The 16606-nt window shown below is 47.1% G+C and overlaps 1 protein-coding gene across 5 annotated transcripts in view; it reads right to left on the bottom strand.

The window, feature by feature from the left end:
- Positions 1-1050: 1050 nt before the first annotated feature.
- The window catches only part of ssbp3a (single stranded DNA binding protein 3a), a 30756-nt gene continuing 15200 nt past the window's right edge, over positions 1051-16606 (bottom strand). Inside the window, exons 1-15 of one of the 5 annotated variants that reach the window (XM_062987392.1) lie at positions 11019-11156; positions 9358-9447; positions 7974-8048; positions 6935-6994; positions 6751-6805; positions 6215-6288; positions 5943-6028; positions 5567-5615; positions 5434-5469; positions 4233-4296; positions 4045-4115; positions 3878-3941; positions 3737-3765; positions 3291-3392; positions 1051-2181 (exon numbers count right to left, since the gene is read on the bottom strand). In XM_062987392.1, coding sequence (XP_062843462.1) covers positions 2152-2181; positions 3291-3392; positions 3737-3765; positions 3878-3941; positions 4045-4115; positions 4233-4296; positions 5434-5469; positions 5567-5615; positions 5943-6028; positions 6215-6288; positions 6751-6805; positions 6935-6994; positions 7974-8048; positions 9358-9411 — 849 coding nt within the window. In that variant the 5' untranslated portion in view covers positions 9412-9447; positions 11019-11156 and the 3' untranslated portion in view covers positions 1051-2151. Of the gene's footprint in view, positions 2182-3290; positions 3393-3736; positions 3766-3877; positions 3942-4044; positions 4116-4232; positions 4297-5433; positions 5470-5566; positions 5616-5942; positions 6029-6214; positions 6289-6750; positions 6806-6934; positions 6995-7973; positions 8049-9357; positions 9448-11018; positions 11157-16606 lie in introns of those variants that run through there. The other 4 variants (XM_062987388.1, XM_062987389.1, XM_062987390.1 and 1 more) reach the window with 4 other exon arrangements.

Genomic DNA, 16606 nt, shown 5'->3' with positions numbered 1-16606 from the left:
GCAGAATGTGCCGGTCAGGTCCGAGTTATTTGTATAGCGCTTTACATTGGGCATCGTCTCACAGCAACTTTACAGAATCCAGGACCGACAGACCACACCGACAACCCCGTTGTGCAACCGAGGGTGACTGAAAAGGAAAAACTCCCTAAATTACATGAAGAAACTTGAGAGGAACCAGACTTCATCGGGGACCTTTATCCTTCTGGGGTGGCCTGAGGAATCATTTGAATGAACAGCACAACGGTGTGGTGGTGATGGTCAAACTGAGAGTCTGTGAGCACCATCACCAAGCTACCACTGATGAAAGCCTTGATCTGACCGGTGAAAATCTCACGGAGGAAGATAATCACCACTGAGCGAGAGTACGAGACGGCCAGAACAGAAAAGGAGCTCCATGTGTACATATGCCCACATGACAGCATTAAATCCAGTGGTAAGATGGACATGGATGGCATTATCAAGGACTAGTGTACCCGTGTGGATGGTCTCAGTCCTGATCTTGCCATGATCGCTGGGTGGCACACCAGCCCATCACTGCTAAAACCAGGGTTCAAGTTTCAGCCATGCTACCAGCCTGGCTCTACAGCCCCAGTCGGACTCGGTTGGTCGCCTTTGAAGCAGGAAATTGAAAGGTCGCTGGTTCAAGCCCCACAACTGCCCGGCTTCTGCTGTTGGGCCCTTGACCCTCAATTGCTCAGACTGTGAACCGTCACAGTGCTGCAAGTGGCCAAAAATGTAAATGTGCATGGGGCACAGGCTGCCACAACACTGACCCCTACTGTCTGGTGGAGGCACTGGAATACTCGAGTAAAGTAACTGGGAATCTTCCACTGACTGGTACTGGTGAAGAGTCCAGCAGCTGCACAAGGGTCAGAAGTGGACCATGGTAACCTCTGCGTTTGGCTTCGGAAACACGGTCGTCACTGGAGTAGTAATCCAGGGTTGCCTGTTCAAGACACACCACCTTACCACGAGTTGTCGCAACTCGAGTCCCTTGGATCATAGCGTGCGCAAGCGAACGCTTCGTAATAAACGATAAGCAAACGTGAATGTGTTTATACAAGTTTATTATCAGAACAGGAGGAGTCAGAAACAAGAGCTGCATTCCCTCATACGGACAGTCAAATAATTTAATCAGTAAAATTGCACTAGGCGTCTATATACTTTTAAAACGCTTCGCTTTAGCTTTGCTACAGATGAAATGTAAACAGTACATTGTGCTGGCAGAAGAAATATAATACAGCGAACCTGCTACGTCCAGAGAGGAGATCTGAACCCATCGGCGACCTTACGGACGAGAACCGGAGGAAACCCACGCAGACATGGGGAGAACATGCAAACTCCACACAGAAAGGACCCGGACCGGTCCACCTGGGGATCGAACCCAGGACCTTCTTGCTGTGAGGCGACAGTGCAACCTACCAAGTCACCGTGCCGCCCGTGAAAATCTTCCATAAAAAGAAAACAAGGTGTTTAAAGAGGTCCCCCTGTGAGTGAGCGTCATAAAGACCCTTGGTATTTCTTTATGGTCACTATGCCAGCTTGTTTCGTCTTCAGTAAGTGAAACACCGTAGTGAATCTGACACCAGATGAATATTTAATATTTTATAAAAGATTGTCTTCAGGTGGGCAGAATAAAATCATCACACTGTTAAAACGACCAGATTAATAATAAACAATAATACAAAATCTACCAGCCGACCGGAGGAATAATCGTGTATGAGGATTCAGTACGCTGTGTTTAAACAGAACGTGGGGACTTGGGCACGTCTTAATAATCTATATTTATATATAAACAAAAAACAGAGTCCTCGGAAGAATCACGTGGATTTAGTTCTGGACGCCGCTTCAGTGCAGCCGTAATTTTTGCCACAGGCGAGCCTCCTCACGCTCGACCTGCTGGAATGCTGGGTAGAAGTCCCGTAGTTCTGTATTTGGTTTCGTCCACTCCGCCGGCCCGATAACGGCCACGTCTCGCAAATGTCCAGTTAAAAGGTGAGAATTAAAAAACTGCATTCGAAAAATAAACTGTACAAAAGAGGAGCGCTCGGGCGACCGGACGTCCGGGATTATATTAATCGTCTAATCGTCTCTGGTGCGGTCGGTGGGTCGGCGGGTCGGAGCCACTGGGAGCGCTGGTTCTCTCACAGATCACACACTCATGGTCATCGTCGGAGAATACTGCAAAAATAAAAGTAAAATATATATAAATATTCTCTATTGAATAGATTTAAATCAGTATATAATATTAAACTGCCTTATGTATATACGCTATATGGACAAAAGTATCGGGACGCCCCTTTTACACCACATTTACATTTTCAGCTTTTATCCAAAGTGACTTACAGTACTGTGACAGTATTTTGTCTAAGCAATTGATGGTTAAGGGCCTTGCTCAAGGGCCCAACAGTAGTAACCTGCCAGTGGTGGGGCTTGAACCAGTGACCTTTTGATTACTAGTCCAGTACCTTAACCGCTAGGCTTCTGAATTCATGCATTTCAGCCACACAAGTCACTAACAGGTAAATAAATCAGTCATATCGAGATCAAGAGAATTCTATAATCTATGATTCCAACTTTGCAGCAACAGTTTAGGGAAGGACGTTTCCAGTTTCAGCACGATTGTCCTCGAGCTCTGTTGAAGACAAGCTCAGCACAGAGCCTGGAACGGCTTTTGACTGGACTGAACAGGCACAGATTCCCACAGAATGCTTGTGAGATCACACAGAGGTGGCTCTGTTTTAATAGTTCATTTTTGATATGGGACGTCCGACAATCTCATGGTCAGGCGTCCAGATACTTTCAGCCTTAAAAATCTAAGACGGCTCATAGAAGGAACAATAGAATTATTTTAAATTGCAAATCACACGATCAGCAAAACGTCACTCCTGGTGAGTCGATCAGGGGGCTGACGAGGTACACAAAGCAACGGAGGGGCTCCAGTCAGTGATTGCATACCCACAAAGTGCATCTATATTATAAACAGAGGTGCTTGTCAGTCACCGCTTTCAAAAAACAGCTATACCTGACCCACAGACCCACCTGCTTTCACTGATAAGTCATTTTTAATTTGCGTACGTTTAGTTTTATTACTGTAAATATTTTCCCTTTATTTTAAATCGATTGTTGTTATTATATTTATTTATTTATGTTGATTAATTTCTGTGCTGTTTCAGGCCTGTAGTTATACAGAGTTTATAAATAAAATATTATTATTATTATTATTATGATTATATATATATATATATATAGAGGGCGTGGTTTATAGCGTTCACCAGCGTCGTACTCACGGTCTCGTTTTGGAATGAGTGCAGAAAGTTCCCTCCTAAATCGCTGTCGTCCCTCGGGGTGCCGGGCGGGTTACTCAGACTGCTCAGGTTATTCGGAGAGTTCTGTAACATTGGAGACGGATTACAAACGTCTGTAACGGCATGCATTTGCGACATTTAATTGCAAATCACATGATCAGCAAAACTTCACTCCTGGTGAGTCGATCAGGGGGGTGACGAAGTATATAAAGCAACAGAGGGGCTCCAGTCAGTAATTGTATACCCACAGAGTGCATCTTTATAATAAACAGAGGTGCTTGTCAGTCACCTCTTAAAAAAAAAAAAAAACAGCTGACAGCTGACAGGGTCCAGTCTTCTGATTACCAGTCCAGTAGTTTAACCAGCAGGATTGATAGTAATAATATTATTATAGTTGGTTTATTCTGTAACGATTAATCGATTTTTACCTTGGAAAGTCCATCTATGTCGCCCGAGCCTGTAAGAAAACATAAAGAAGAAGAAATAAAAATAATTAACTTAATCAAATCTTTAAATGTTTATCAGATTAAAACCGAGAGCCACAGACAGTCAGACTGAAGTTTTTCTACCTAACGATCCGTTCATGTGATGCGGTTCCAGCCCTCCCATTGGCCCGTCCGGACCCAGTGGAAACTACAGACGTAAATACAGAAGAAATTAAGCATTTGTAAAAAGAAGAGCAGATTATTACGTTTTATTTGATGTTAGGTTGAATAATATGAGCTGAGAGACTCACGCTGGATCTGGCGCCTCCTGGTGGGATGGAGTTGATTATCGTGTACAGGTTCTCACCAGAGTTGGTGGAATCTGTGGGAAAAGAACGACTGGTGAGGAGAATGTGTGCTTCTCTATTCCCTAAAAGTATGTAGATGCCCTCTTTATCATCAGGCCTAAATGTACTTGTGTTTTTTTTTTACGATTTACCTGCTGGACTTGGCATGATGGGTGTTCCCGGTGGACAGCCTCCTCCGGCGCCTCCTGGTGGTCCCTGCACACAACAGCGAGGCTTTAATGACCCGACAACATTACACCGAGCAGGCATAACATTATGAGCACTGACAGGTGAAGTGAATAACACTCTTCATATCTCTTCATCACGGCACCTGTTAGTGGGGGGGATATATTAGGCAGCAAGTGAACATTTTATCCTCAAAGTTGATGTTAGAAGCAGGAAAAATGGACGAGTGTGAGGATCTGAACCAGTTTGATGAGGACCAAATTGTGATGGCTAGACAATCTCCAAAACTGCAACTCTTGTGGGGTGTGTCCCGGTCTGCAGTGGTCAGTATCTACCAACAATAGTGGTAAACCGGCGACAAGGTCATGGGCGGCCAAGGCTCATTGATGCACGTGGGGAGCGAAGGCTGGGCCGTGTGGTCCGATCCAACAGACGAGCTACTGTAGCTCAAACTGCTGAAGAAGTTCATGCTGGTTCTGATAGAAAGGTGTCAGGATACACAGAGCAGCACAGTTTGTTGCGTACGGGGCAACAAAAGGGGACCAACACAATATTAGGAAGGTGGTCAAAATGTTATATATATTGTTAATAAGACTATATACTCTACTGCTGCTCTTACTATTTGAGTTGTGTATTTAAAGCCATAGTGTCAGACGCATAATTGCACATCTTTAGCATTTATTTGCATATTGTATATTGTATATATGCACATTGTACATTTGTATTAGTTACTACTGGAGGCCAATAATTTCCTTCAGGATGAATAAACTGTCTATCCATCTCTTTATCTTCACACACACAGTTAGCACACAGCTAACCTGCTCGCTTTAAGATTTCCTTACGTTTCCCTTTGCGCTGTATATTCTTTCCTCCTTTATTCCTTCAAAACGTTTTTACGAAGCGAGCGGCTCTAACGTTCCCGAGTTCCCGGGCTGGCTCCCCTCACAGCCGTATAACTTTTAGTCTTTGAGAGCGGAGTGTGAAATCATTTGCATTTACGACCCTCCTCTTGTTCCTGTACTTCTGATCTTTTCTTTGATCTTTTATCTGAACCGCCGCCTCCCCCGGAGTGAGGGGTGGGGTGGGGGGGCTCTTCCTGGGTTCTGGCTTTGTTGCTCGGGGTCGAGACTTTAATTTATAGCTCGGGAGTCTGACGGAGTATCTTACCGCGTATGCGCCGGGGGATGAGGACGAGTACGCGATCTGCAAAACAGTTCGGTAATTAATGAAGGGCGTTGACGAGCCCAAATGATTTTACATTTCGACTAAATCAAAGTGTGTTTGATCGATTTAAGCTTACTGTGTTTGTGTTGTTAGGATTAGGCCACGGTCGTCCACCTCCTGGTCCCCTAAACAACAAAAACAAAGGAAGAAGAGGGGGGGATTTTATATCTGCTCTGTATTTTGTCCATTAATATAATATAGGTGTTTATATTCAGGTTGGCAAAAGCTTCGTTTCATAATCTGGGCCAATTTTATTATTTATATTTTACTTTAAACACAGCAGAACCAAAAATGAGGCACATATATTAATACAATTGTATAAAATGAAGTACGTTTGGACGTTGGAAGAAACAATAAGCTCATGATGGAGAGTCCCGTCCGACACAACCAACCGTGTTTAAAATAAAGGTGCCAAAACTTTTGCCTGACACAGAACACACTCGATATCTTACACGTTAACTCCTGGCATGTTGGGGCCCATGGAGTTTGGGGGTCTCATGCCGCCGCTGTAGTTCTGCAATGATAACCAGGGATCAGACTTTGGTAAGCACGTGTCGGCCAGCAGAGAGGAGACAGAGAAACAGGACGGTTAGTACAGAGAACAATCGGCATGAAATAAGGACACTGGCTGCTGACGCTAACGTGAGGGTTCTAGGATTCTAAACCTTTTCAGGAATGCTTTAGGAGGACTCTGTAGTTGGAGGGTATGAAACCTGCTACAGACCTGTGGTCCGGGTCCCATAGGTGCCATCCCACGAGGTATGTTCATCCTCTGCATGGGTCCCAGGTTTGGATGTCCTAAAAAAACAAACAGAACCAAACGTCCGACTTGAGCTGGACTGATTCAAATGAAGAACTTCCGAATGTTCTTTAAATCGGGTCGTATCCAATTCCCAGATCGTATTTCACCTCTGCTCCTGCAGACCTTCACACCTGACCACCCTACGATACGTGTGCAGTTCGTATGGGGATCCGTATCGTGCACGGAGAGTCACGCACTGCTCTCAGTTATCCCCCGTCTCTGTGTAGCAGTTATGAGGAAACCCTGTTCGGCCGTCGTCCCGCCCCGTGCAGACACACAGCCAATCGTGTGTCTGTATAAGCGCCCGGCTGGCTGATAGCAGAGTCGAGGTTCGAACTTGAGATCTCAGAACTGGAGGGCGAGCGAATTTTAGAGCTTCATTTTGGCGACACCGTATCAGTACTGGCACTCTGAGTTCTGATGTCTGACTCGACTGGTTTAGGTTTGTGTTTCTGTACCTGGAGGTCGTGTTGGGTCCATTACATTCGGGGGTAAAGGCTGCCCTCCTGGAGGCTGGCAAAGAGACGTAAACGAAGAGAGAATATTAATGATCATTTGATAAATATAAAAATAAATAAATAAATAATTAGAATCATTTGTTTGCTGAATGGTGAAAGTTTTGTCTTGGTGCCACGGACTGACCTGGTTTCCCATCCTGATGGGCGGCCGAGGTCCTCCTGCATAACGAGGCGACATGAAGGGCTGTAGGAAGAAGCTTTAATTAACATTATTTAATATTATATTAATTTAATACACGTCATGCGGCCAAAAGTATTCGGACACCTTCCTGTGAGCTTGTTGGACGTCCTATTACAAAAACAACCTCTATGTGATCCTTTCAGCTAGAACAAGAGTGATTTTCTGAGAAGTATGCTTGTGTATGGGAATTTGTGCCCATTGTACTGGTTACCAAGCCTTAATTAATGTTCTGGTTTAAGAGTACAGTCATGTTGGAACACTAAAGGGCCTTCCCTAAACTGTTTTTGCAAGATTGGAAGCATCTAATTTCACTTCACTATCCAATCAGGGTCGTGGGGGGTGCTGGAGCCTATCCCAGCTTTTCAATGGGCGCAAGGCACACAGTAACACCCTGGACGGGGCGCCAGTCCATCGCAGGGCACACGCGCACACGCACACGCACACGCACACGCACACGCACACGCACACACACACACACACACACACACACACACACACACACACACACACCTATAGGGCAATTCAGTGTCTCCAATTAACCCGACTGCATGTTTTTGGACTGTGGGAGGAAACCCACGCAGACACGGGGAGAACATGCAAACTCTGCACAGAAAGGACCCGGACCGCTCCACCTGGGGATCGAACTCAGAACCTTCTTGCTGTGAGGCGACAGTGCTACCCACCGAGCCACCGCACCACCCAGCATCTAATCTCCCTCATATAATAGATTCATCTAAACCTGTTAGTAACTGCTGTGCCTGCGTCTGAAACACACGGATTCAATAATTAGAAGTGGCGTCCCAATACTTTTGGCCTTAGTGTATAAAAATTCAAATTAAACACTAACAGCAAACAAAAAAAAAAAAAAATTAGTTTGAATAAATGGAATGAAGCGCACGGCAAACAGAGAAAAGCAAAGAAAGGAAATAACTTGCGATGTGTGTGTGTGCGTGCGTGTGTGTGCGTGCGTGTGTGTGTTTACCTGTCCGTGAGCTCCCATCATGTTAGCGTTAGGTGGAGCCTGAGCGTGAGGGGAAGGCTGCGAGCCGGTCGGACCCTGCAGCACCAAAAGAAGAGGAGAAGAGGAGGAGCATGAGAGGAGCAGGAGGTTTGAGTGGCAGAAGCGGAGCGAAGCAGAAACTACAGACACTGGATGTAGGTCAGTGCGTAAGAACGATGTGCTTATTTACGGTGCATGAGGGGTTTTATCTTTACTGTTTAATGGACAAGAAGGTCACTGGTAGTGCGGTGGATTAGGTACTGAACTAGTGATCTGAAGGTTGCCAGTTCAAGCCCCACCATCGTCATGTTTTTACTGAGCAAAGCCCTTGATCATATACTTATTTATTTATCAGGGTTTTAACGTCATGTTTAACACACATGCAAACTCCACACAGAAACGACCCGGACCGCCCCACCTGGGGATCGAACCCGGGACCTTCTTGCTGTGAGGCGACAGTGCAACCCACCGAGCCACCGCACCGCCCCCCATTTACATTACATTTTTGAGCAATTGAAGGGTTAAGGGCCTGCTCAAGGGCCCAACAGTGGCAACCTGTTGCAGTGGTGGGGCTTGAACCAGCAACCTTTCGACCATTCGACTACTAGTCCAATACCTTAACCACTAAACCACAACAGCCCCTTTGACCTTTAATAACTCAGTCATAGTTGAGCTGTTAAATCTGACATTTCTGATAAAGCATGAACCAAGCATACGAGTGTCCTTCAGAAAGTGTCCAGCAGGGGGCAGTGGTGCTCCTGAGGACCTGCGGGGCTCTTAAACTGGTCTCGTTTCACATTTCACTCTCTCCACTGATGCATGCTGGGATAATGGACCCTGCCGGAGGTGAGGTGTACGGGCGTGGGCTACTGTACATCAGTCCCCGGAGAACCAGGGATGCCAGATCTAGCACAATCCCCGCTTCTCTAATCTGTGAACCTGTCCATCTTCTTGGCGCTTCCAGACGTCTCCGTATCGTTCGGTACGAGGAGGAGAGGAAGCGATCCGGCGCGGACATGCAGCCCGGCGGTGACTCGGGTCGGCTCTTAGGAGCGGCGCGGCGGTAATAGTAACCCTACTTTGTGAAGCGAGAGTGCTCGAGCGGTGGCTGCCATTAGCGGCTAATGGTCGTAATCAAACCGAATCCCGGAGGACGCCGGGGGCTTGGCGGATAACCAGAGGCGGCGGCATAATGGCCCCTCTGTGTGTCTCAGAACGGATGGCACGTGTGTGTGTGTGTGTGTGTGTGTGTGTGTGTGTGTGTGTGTGTGTGTGTGTATAGATTCGGGAGGGGGGGTGTTCGAGGCTCTGATACTGAAGGCTAATGCAGACCGGTTATTAAAGCTTCTGAGGTAAAAGGGCTTACCTGGAAGAAGCCTGGAGGCATGGGTCCACCTGGCATGCCATCTCCGGGTGGCATGTTGCCCAGAAGAGGGCTGGGCGCTGCCGCTGCGCTCTGGGAAGAGATGAAAAAACAAAGTCGTCTTAAAAGAGTACTTACTGCATTCCAGGCATCCGACATCCGACACAGTACAGCTGACGTCCTGAACACGGGCGACCCTGTCCACGGTCAAGCAAGCGCAGTCAGCGCCTCTGCTCCCGAATTTTATCGACCCATGAGATCAACTACTGTGTATCGTCGAGCTTCACGGTCCATGTCGTTCTTTATTTACTATTTTTTGTACATAAAGGCCTCTGAATCCAAGACCTTGTAAAGCTTGCTCGACTGTGGACAGTGACACGGATGTTCCAGGAGCTTATACTGAAGGAAAATGTCCAACACTACAAGAACGCCGTGTACAGAAAGTATATGGACACCCCTCTGCATTACGGAGTTCAAACAAGTAACTCAAAATACTGTATATTGTTCTGTACATGTTTTCAACCATGCGACAACAGTTTAGGGAAGGCCCTTTTCCATTTTACCACGAAACTCTGACATGAATCAGAACACCTACAGTGATCCAGAACCTCACAAACGCTCCTATAAATGAAGTAGGAACAATGTGTACAGAAAGTATATGGACACCCCTCTGTATTATGGCGTTCAAACAAGTGATTAAAATGATATTAGTGTTCTGTACAAGTTTTAAACTTTGCAACAACAGTTTAGGGAAGGCCCTTTCCTGTTCTACCACGAAACCAAGTCCATTAAGTCCATCATGCTCGGACTCTGACATGAATCAGAACACCTACAGTGATCCAGAACCTCACAAACACTCCTATAAATTAAATAAATATAATAAAAAATTAAGGTTAATGATCATACTTTAGGAACGGAGCGTCCACCAAGCTTATGGTGCTTCAGACTGACAGACTGACGTCCCGACCGTATTTTCATACCGGTTGAGAATCGGACGCGAGATGCTTCTCCGACCCCGCGCCCCGCACCGGTGTTGTTCTAAGCGTCGCTCGTGCAGTAAAAAAAACAGAAGCATCAGCAAAATCAATAGCGGAAATGTGCGCTGGCGGGGCTCATCAGAGAGCGCTCATCTTTTTAATGAGCAGCAAATTTGTACAGAAGTCTGGACCCTAATCAATCAGGGTCGATTACGGTGAGCGGCGTTTAGGGTCGCGTGCGGGGCGTCTTCGATGGTGCGAGGAAAGCGTTTCGCTTCCTGATGATCTCGGTTATTCTGTTAATGCCTCAGACTCAGAGACCGTACACGAGCTGTGCTGTTCTCCTAATTAAAATCAACCACAAAAAGAGCAGACATGGATACCCATAGACACGGTCAAAAACAGCCAAAATACCCCCTATAGTGTAATAGAGTGCAGTTTTCATGGCGCTTGGGTGGCGCAGCAGTCTGTTACGCCAACCAACTATCACTGAGATAAGGGTTAGACCTTCTTGCTGTGAGGCGACAGTGCTACCCACCAAGCCACTGTGTCGCCCCTTTAACTTTGTTTAATGTGGACATGAATTAGAACAGAAGGTAACGGGTTACATCCAAGAGTTCAATCTCCCGTACTGACTGGAGCGAGTGAAAGCTGATTAAAACAAGGGTGGGGATTTAAAGGACTTACGACAGGTAGGATATTATCCTGAACTTAAATCCTGCTTAAGACCTTCATCTTGTTACATCTGGCTCTGTTAGGAAGGTGACAGACGGAGAGACGTGGTGCCAACCTTCAAAATAAAAGTGTTTAGAGATTAAGAAAAGCTCCGCTGGCACACGTCCTAGTTCATAACACACACACACACACACACACACACACACACACTTGGACGATTCGGTGCGTCCGACACACTCGTCGTATGTGAGGGAACATGTTCGGATGAGCGTTCACGTCGAGTTTGAGCGTGCTCCCAGAGTTTAATCCCCTCACGGTGCTGAATTGGGCCAGAGGGACGTATTTAAGAGTCCGGGGGGTAATCCTCTTAGTGTCCGAGCACCATAAACACACAATGTGAGGGAGCTTAACTCAGGGGGACAAAATGTCAACAGTCACTCGGATCCACTAGATCAGGGGCGTCAAACTCACTCACCGAGGGCCACGTCAGCATCATGGTGACCCTCAGAGGGACAATCTTAACGTATCCTGCTGTGATTGCAGTCGTCTTTTAAGGCGTGGACAACCTGTGCCAAATTTATACTGTATATTTATGACGTATATCTACATTTATATTGAACTCCTTTACCACAGACACGGCCTCATAACACAAGAGACGCACCGGTTTCTCTTCCTGAAGCACAGACTTGTTTTCACTTTCACATCTTTCATTTGTAAATATTTCTCAGCATCACTTGATGGAAAACCGCCTCAGTTAAATGCTGATGTGGATACACCGCCATCTAGTGGCAGGATGTGGGATGCAGTCATTTTGCGGGTCACAAAATCGGCATGCGTCGAAAGAGATGCAGTTTATGTACGATTTTACGTACGTCTTTTAAGCTCTCGTGGGCCACGTGAAATGACGTGGCGGGCCGGATTTGGCACATGTGCACTAGATCTGAATCAGAAGGGGGTCGATCCAGTCCAGTCAGTGTTCAATTTAGACAGTTTATCAGAAATGTCCTTCAAATCAAGACCAGATTTGATCACGCTTAATTTCCGTCTGTGCAGCGTATCGATCGTCAATAAAAACAATTACAAATATTCATATACAAGCAGCGATGCGTTATTACACACCTGTATGAGGTTGATTTTTTTGGGGTTGAATAGAGAATTGGAATCCACCGACCTGTCCGGGCACCCACACAGACACAACTGGACACGATTGAGGGTGGGAAGGCCGGACAGGGTCTCTTCCCGCTGTGATACTCCGAAAAAGGGGGGGGGGGGGGGGTGTTTCACATGGAGTATAGCATGACTGCTAAATGCCGAAAATGAAATGAAAATCAGAGCCATAACACAGACACCTTTATCCAAATGGACTTACATTACAGTTACAGTATACAGTCTTGAGGGTTAAGGGCCTTGCTCAAGGGCCCAACAGCAGCAACCTAGCAGTGGTGGGGCTTGAACCAGCAACCTTCGGATTACTAGTCCTGTGCCTTAACCACTAGGCTACGGCTTGGAACTCAACACTGGCAGGTGATAACAAGCGGCTGGTGACTGGTGTGGGATAGTCTACCGATGGGCCACTGTTGGGCCCTTCAGTGAGGCCCTTAACCTTCAATTGCTTGGACAATATATACTGTCACAGCACTGTAAGTCGCGTCTGCTAAATGCCGAAAATGTAAATATTATGAAGAGCCTTAAATACAGCTCACTGCTTCATTCATACACTATATGACCAAAAATATGTGGACACCTGACTTTGAGCTTCTTAGACATTCCCTTCTGTAATTATATGGAAAAACCGAAGACAATGATATGGAGTCTGAGACACATTCATCACTATAAAAGCCTCTTTTTTCCATTTGGCCTCTGTTTTTCTGAAGATTTAGAAGTGTGCCTGTTGGAATTTGTACCATTTTAAGGCTGGACGCTGATGTTGGACGAGAAAGCCTGGCTTGAATGATAGAGTGATCAGTGGGGTTGAGGGCGAAGTTTCTCCACACCAAACCTCCTCATCCAACCAAACCATGTTTATAGAAACTGTTTTGTGCACGGGAGCTTCCCTAAACTGTTGGCACAACCGTGGGTGTGGCTGAAAGATCTGAACTAAATAACTTGTCGTACACGGTTCTATTTTTGGGGTATCGGGCTCGTGCAGGGTCGCTCCTCGGGGGATGACGTCCGGCCTCCTCGGGAGCTCCGTGAGGCGGGAGGACGAGCTCCTGGGTAAACGGTGGAGAGCGGGAGGAGGATCGGCGGCTCATTTTCATAAGAAAGGAGTCGCCCCTGAAAGCGAGATTACAGGTCTTGAGCCGAGCCCGAGGCCGGCGCGGTAAAAACCCTGGTGTGGGCAGAACATGTTTCTAAATGGAGTCTCGTGGGGCCTCCACGGTGGAACATCTGCCTAACAATCGGAGGATCTCGGCCGCCTTCTGCTGGGACGTTTACGAGGACTAATGACTGTAGATCCTACCAGCATGGGGTAACACAGGCGTGAGGACTGGGAGGCCACAGAGCCAAAAGTATGTGGACACATGAACATTACATTTGCTGCATGTAGCAGACGCTTTTATCCAGAGCGACTTACAGTTATGACTGAACACAGTTTGAGCAGTTGAGGTTTAAGGGCCAACAGTGGCACCTTGGCAGCAGTGGGGCTGGAACCAGCAACCCTCTGATTCCTATCCCAGTTCCCTAACCACTGAGCTACCAATGCCCTCATTAATACGTGGTCAGTCCACTGTTGCTGCTATTAAAGCCTCCATTCTACAGTTTTTCCACATATACCAGCTTGTTTGGAAGCTGAGGTCAAGAGCGCAAGTCCTCTGGAGCTGAGAGGGTTAAGGGCCTCACTCAAGGGCCCAACAGCTGGGATTCGAACTCGCAACCTTTCAATTTGTAGCCCAAAGTTCTACCCACTGTAGTCAACCTGTACTGGATCTAAGAGCATCTGGAGCGATCCAAACCATCAAAAACGGCATCAGACCATTAGACATTAGACACCCACCACCAAACTTCACAGCTGGTACTATTACTAATGATAATAGCAGCCACTGTCTGCATCCACCAAACTATGTTTGTTTCTCAGACTGGCTCAAGAGTCCAAGGGTGGTGTGCTTTAGAGCATTATAACCCCAAAACATAACATATGCTGATCCTGAAAGATTCATGACGCTCCAGAGAAGCAAACCTTTACCTGACAGCACTTATGGCTGACTGAGGAAGAACTGGATGAATGAACTGGGTGGAAAAGTGGCAACCCAACTTCAGTACTACCCATTCTAGTGCCAGTGCGTGTCTAATGCACGTCTGTTTCACGCCCCTGTTAGCAATGGGTGTAGGTAACATCACCAAACCCATACATGAGATTTACGACTTAAGATTTAGGATTTATGTAGACGCCTAGATGATGCCTTTGGGACCGTGGTAGCCTAGTGTGTAGAAGTTTGGACTATTAATCTAAAGGTAGAGGGTTCGATTACAGCTCTGCCATGCAGCCACTGTTGGGCCCTTGAGGAAGGCCCTTTGGCTCCAGGGGTGCCGTACAATGACTAACCCTGTGCTCTGACCCTAGTTCTGTACACCTGTATATATGACAAATAAGGCATCCTATATATTCTTTTATATAATGGTAGAGGTACAACCTTCCCCCCAACCCAGCACCCCACCCAAACTGGCAAAGACTTTCAATATCACCTCTTATCTATATTACTTAAGTATTAAATTCCCTTTTTTATTGGAAAAGCATCACTTCAGCACGATTAACAACCAAAGCGGACAAGTGTAGCTCACTTTCCCGAATTCCTCCCACAACACCCCTCTTCCCCGAACTACCTGAACCAACCGGGCAGAAGTGCCACGTTATCACGAGCTCGTAAAGATACCGTGTTGATTCCACAGCAAACACCAGGAGCTGAACCCTCCCCTCCTTCCTCACATCTCCCGCCTGCTTCCTGAATCAATCAGCCTTATCAGACCATCACAAACCCCTACGGAGCGTGGAAGAGCGAGCTCATGGCCCAGGGCCACTCGGCACCACCGGCAGCAGTCTAAACAGGCAGGCAGCGGCCCTGCCTCCATTTCCTGCTGGGGCCGTGCCCACCGCCTGCGGTTCGCTCGCTGAAATTAGACCCTCAGTCTGAGGCCGAACGTGGACTGGAGGACCGGAGGCCGGTCCGGCGTCGCACCTTCTTCTCCTCTTCCAGTCCGGATTCCATGTGTGTGGCTCAGTGTTCGTCTAGAGCGAGAACCACCCGGAGTGGGTGGGTGGGTGCAGGCAATCAGCGGGTGAAAACAGGGCAGGAAATGCAAACCGAGGACAGATAAGAGCGAGTGAGGAGGAAGTAAAGAACGCCGGAGCTGAACAGAGGCGGAGGGCAGATAGAGAAGAGGCCTGGATGGATCCGCCATGCGTCCGTGACGTCCGTTTACAGCGTCGTTTGGTACGTGACGTATTCCCAAGCAGGAAGCCAGCTTAGATTTAGGAGGAACGCTTAACAGTCCCACAATAGCATGATCTGACAAGCTGATGTGACGTCATCTGTCCATGGCTCACTTAGCGTGTCGATTTTAGTCACGCATCAAAAAGCAGCTTTTATTTCTACTACATGCTTTTATCCAAAGTGACTTACAGTACTGTGGCGGTATGAAGATTTAGGGGCCTTGCTCAAGGGCCCAACAGTGGCAACTTGGCAGTGGTGGGGCTTGAACCAGCGCCCTTTTGATTGGTAGTCCAGTACCTTAACCACTAGGCTACAACTGCCCTGTACCAATATATAGACAAGCTGGCATATGCACGGCTGGGAATCAAAGAGAGTCTCAGGTTCCATAAATTAGATCACTAATCAAAAGTATGCGGACACCATCCCATTTCAAAACAAGGTGCATTCATTATTATGGAGTTACCACCTCTATAGGACTTTCCATATCCTCTATAGGAGTATTCTGTGGGGATTTGTGGTCGGGACTCGTCAGACTATACGTTTAATCGCGCTGGAACGAGTCTTCAAACCGTCGCCGCGTATTTGCATAGGATTTATTATATGATTGATGTAGAAACGTGCTGATGGGCGTGGCTAACACACCTGAACTGAGTGGTTTACACCTTTAGCTAAATAGTTTACCATAATAAAATGATATAAAAATAATACACAGTAAATATTTTGTTTATTGGAATAAATCGAGTGCAGAAGTCCTCCTTCGCCCCTCCGCTGTGTAAACCAGCCCTGCGGCGCCTCCGCCGCCATCACCCCCCCCGGGGGACAGGTGTTATTGGTTTGCTTATTCACAGGTTTACTTTGCACATAATAAAAGCGGAGGGGACGCGGGGAGGGAGGGATTTTTTCGGAAGAGCGAGGGATCTACTCATGTATCTCCATAGTGCGGGCGGATGAGTGCCATCTGCCTGGTAACAAAGTCCCTTTTTCTGACGCCATCAGCGCCCACGACGTCAGGTCAGGTCAGGGTCCGGGGGGGTGAAAGAGCGAGCGCATGGAGGGTGGAAGACGTGAACGTGGAGGTAAAAGGAGGCCGATTTGGCTTTCGGAGAGAAGGTTCGGTTGTAGGGTTGCAGGGTGGTCCCTTCTGATCGTCGTTATCGGCGGAGAGGA

The sequence above is a fragment of the Trichomycterus rosablanca genome, chromosome 25, assembly GCF_030014385.1.
Source record: "Trichomycterus rosablanca isolate fTriRos1 chromosome 25, fTriRos1.hap1, whole genome shotgun sequence".
Taxonomy (NCBI): domain Eukaryota; kingdom Metazoa; phylum Chordata; class Actinopteri; order Siluriformes; family Trichomycteridae; genus Trichomycterus; species Trichomycterus rosablanca.
Note: the sequence above shows the minus strand (reverse complement) of the source record. Positions and strands in the feature narration are given on the sequence as shown.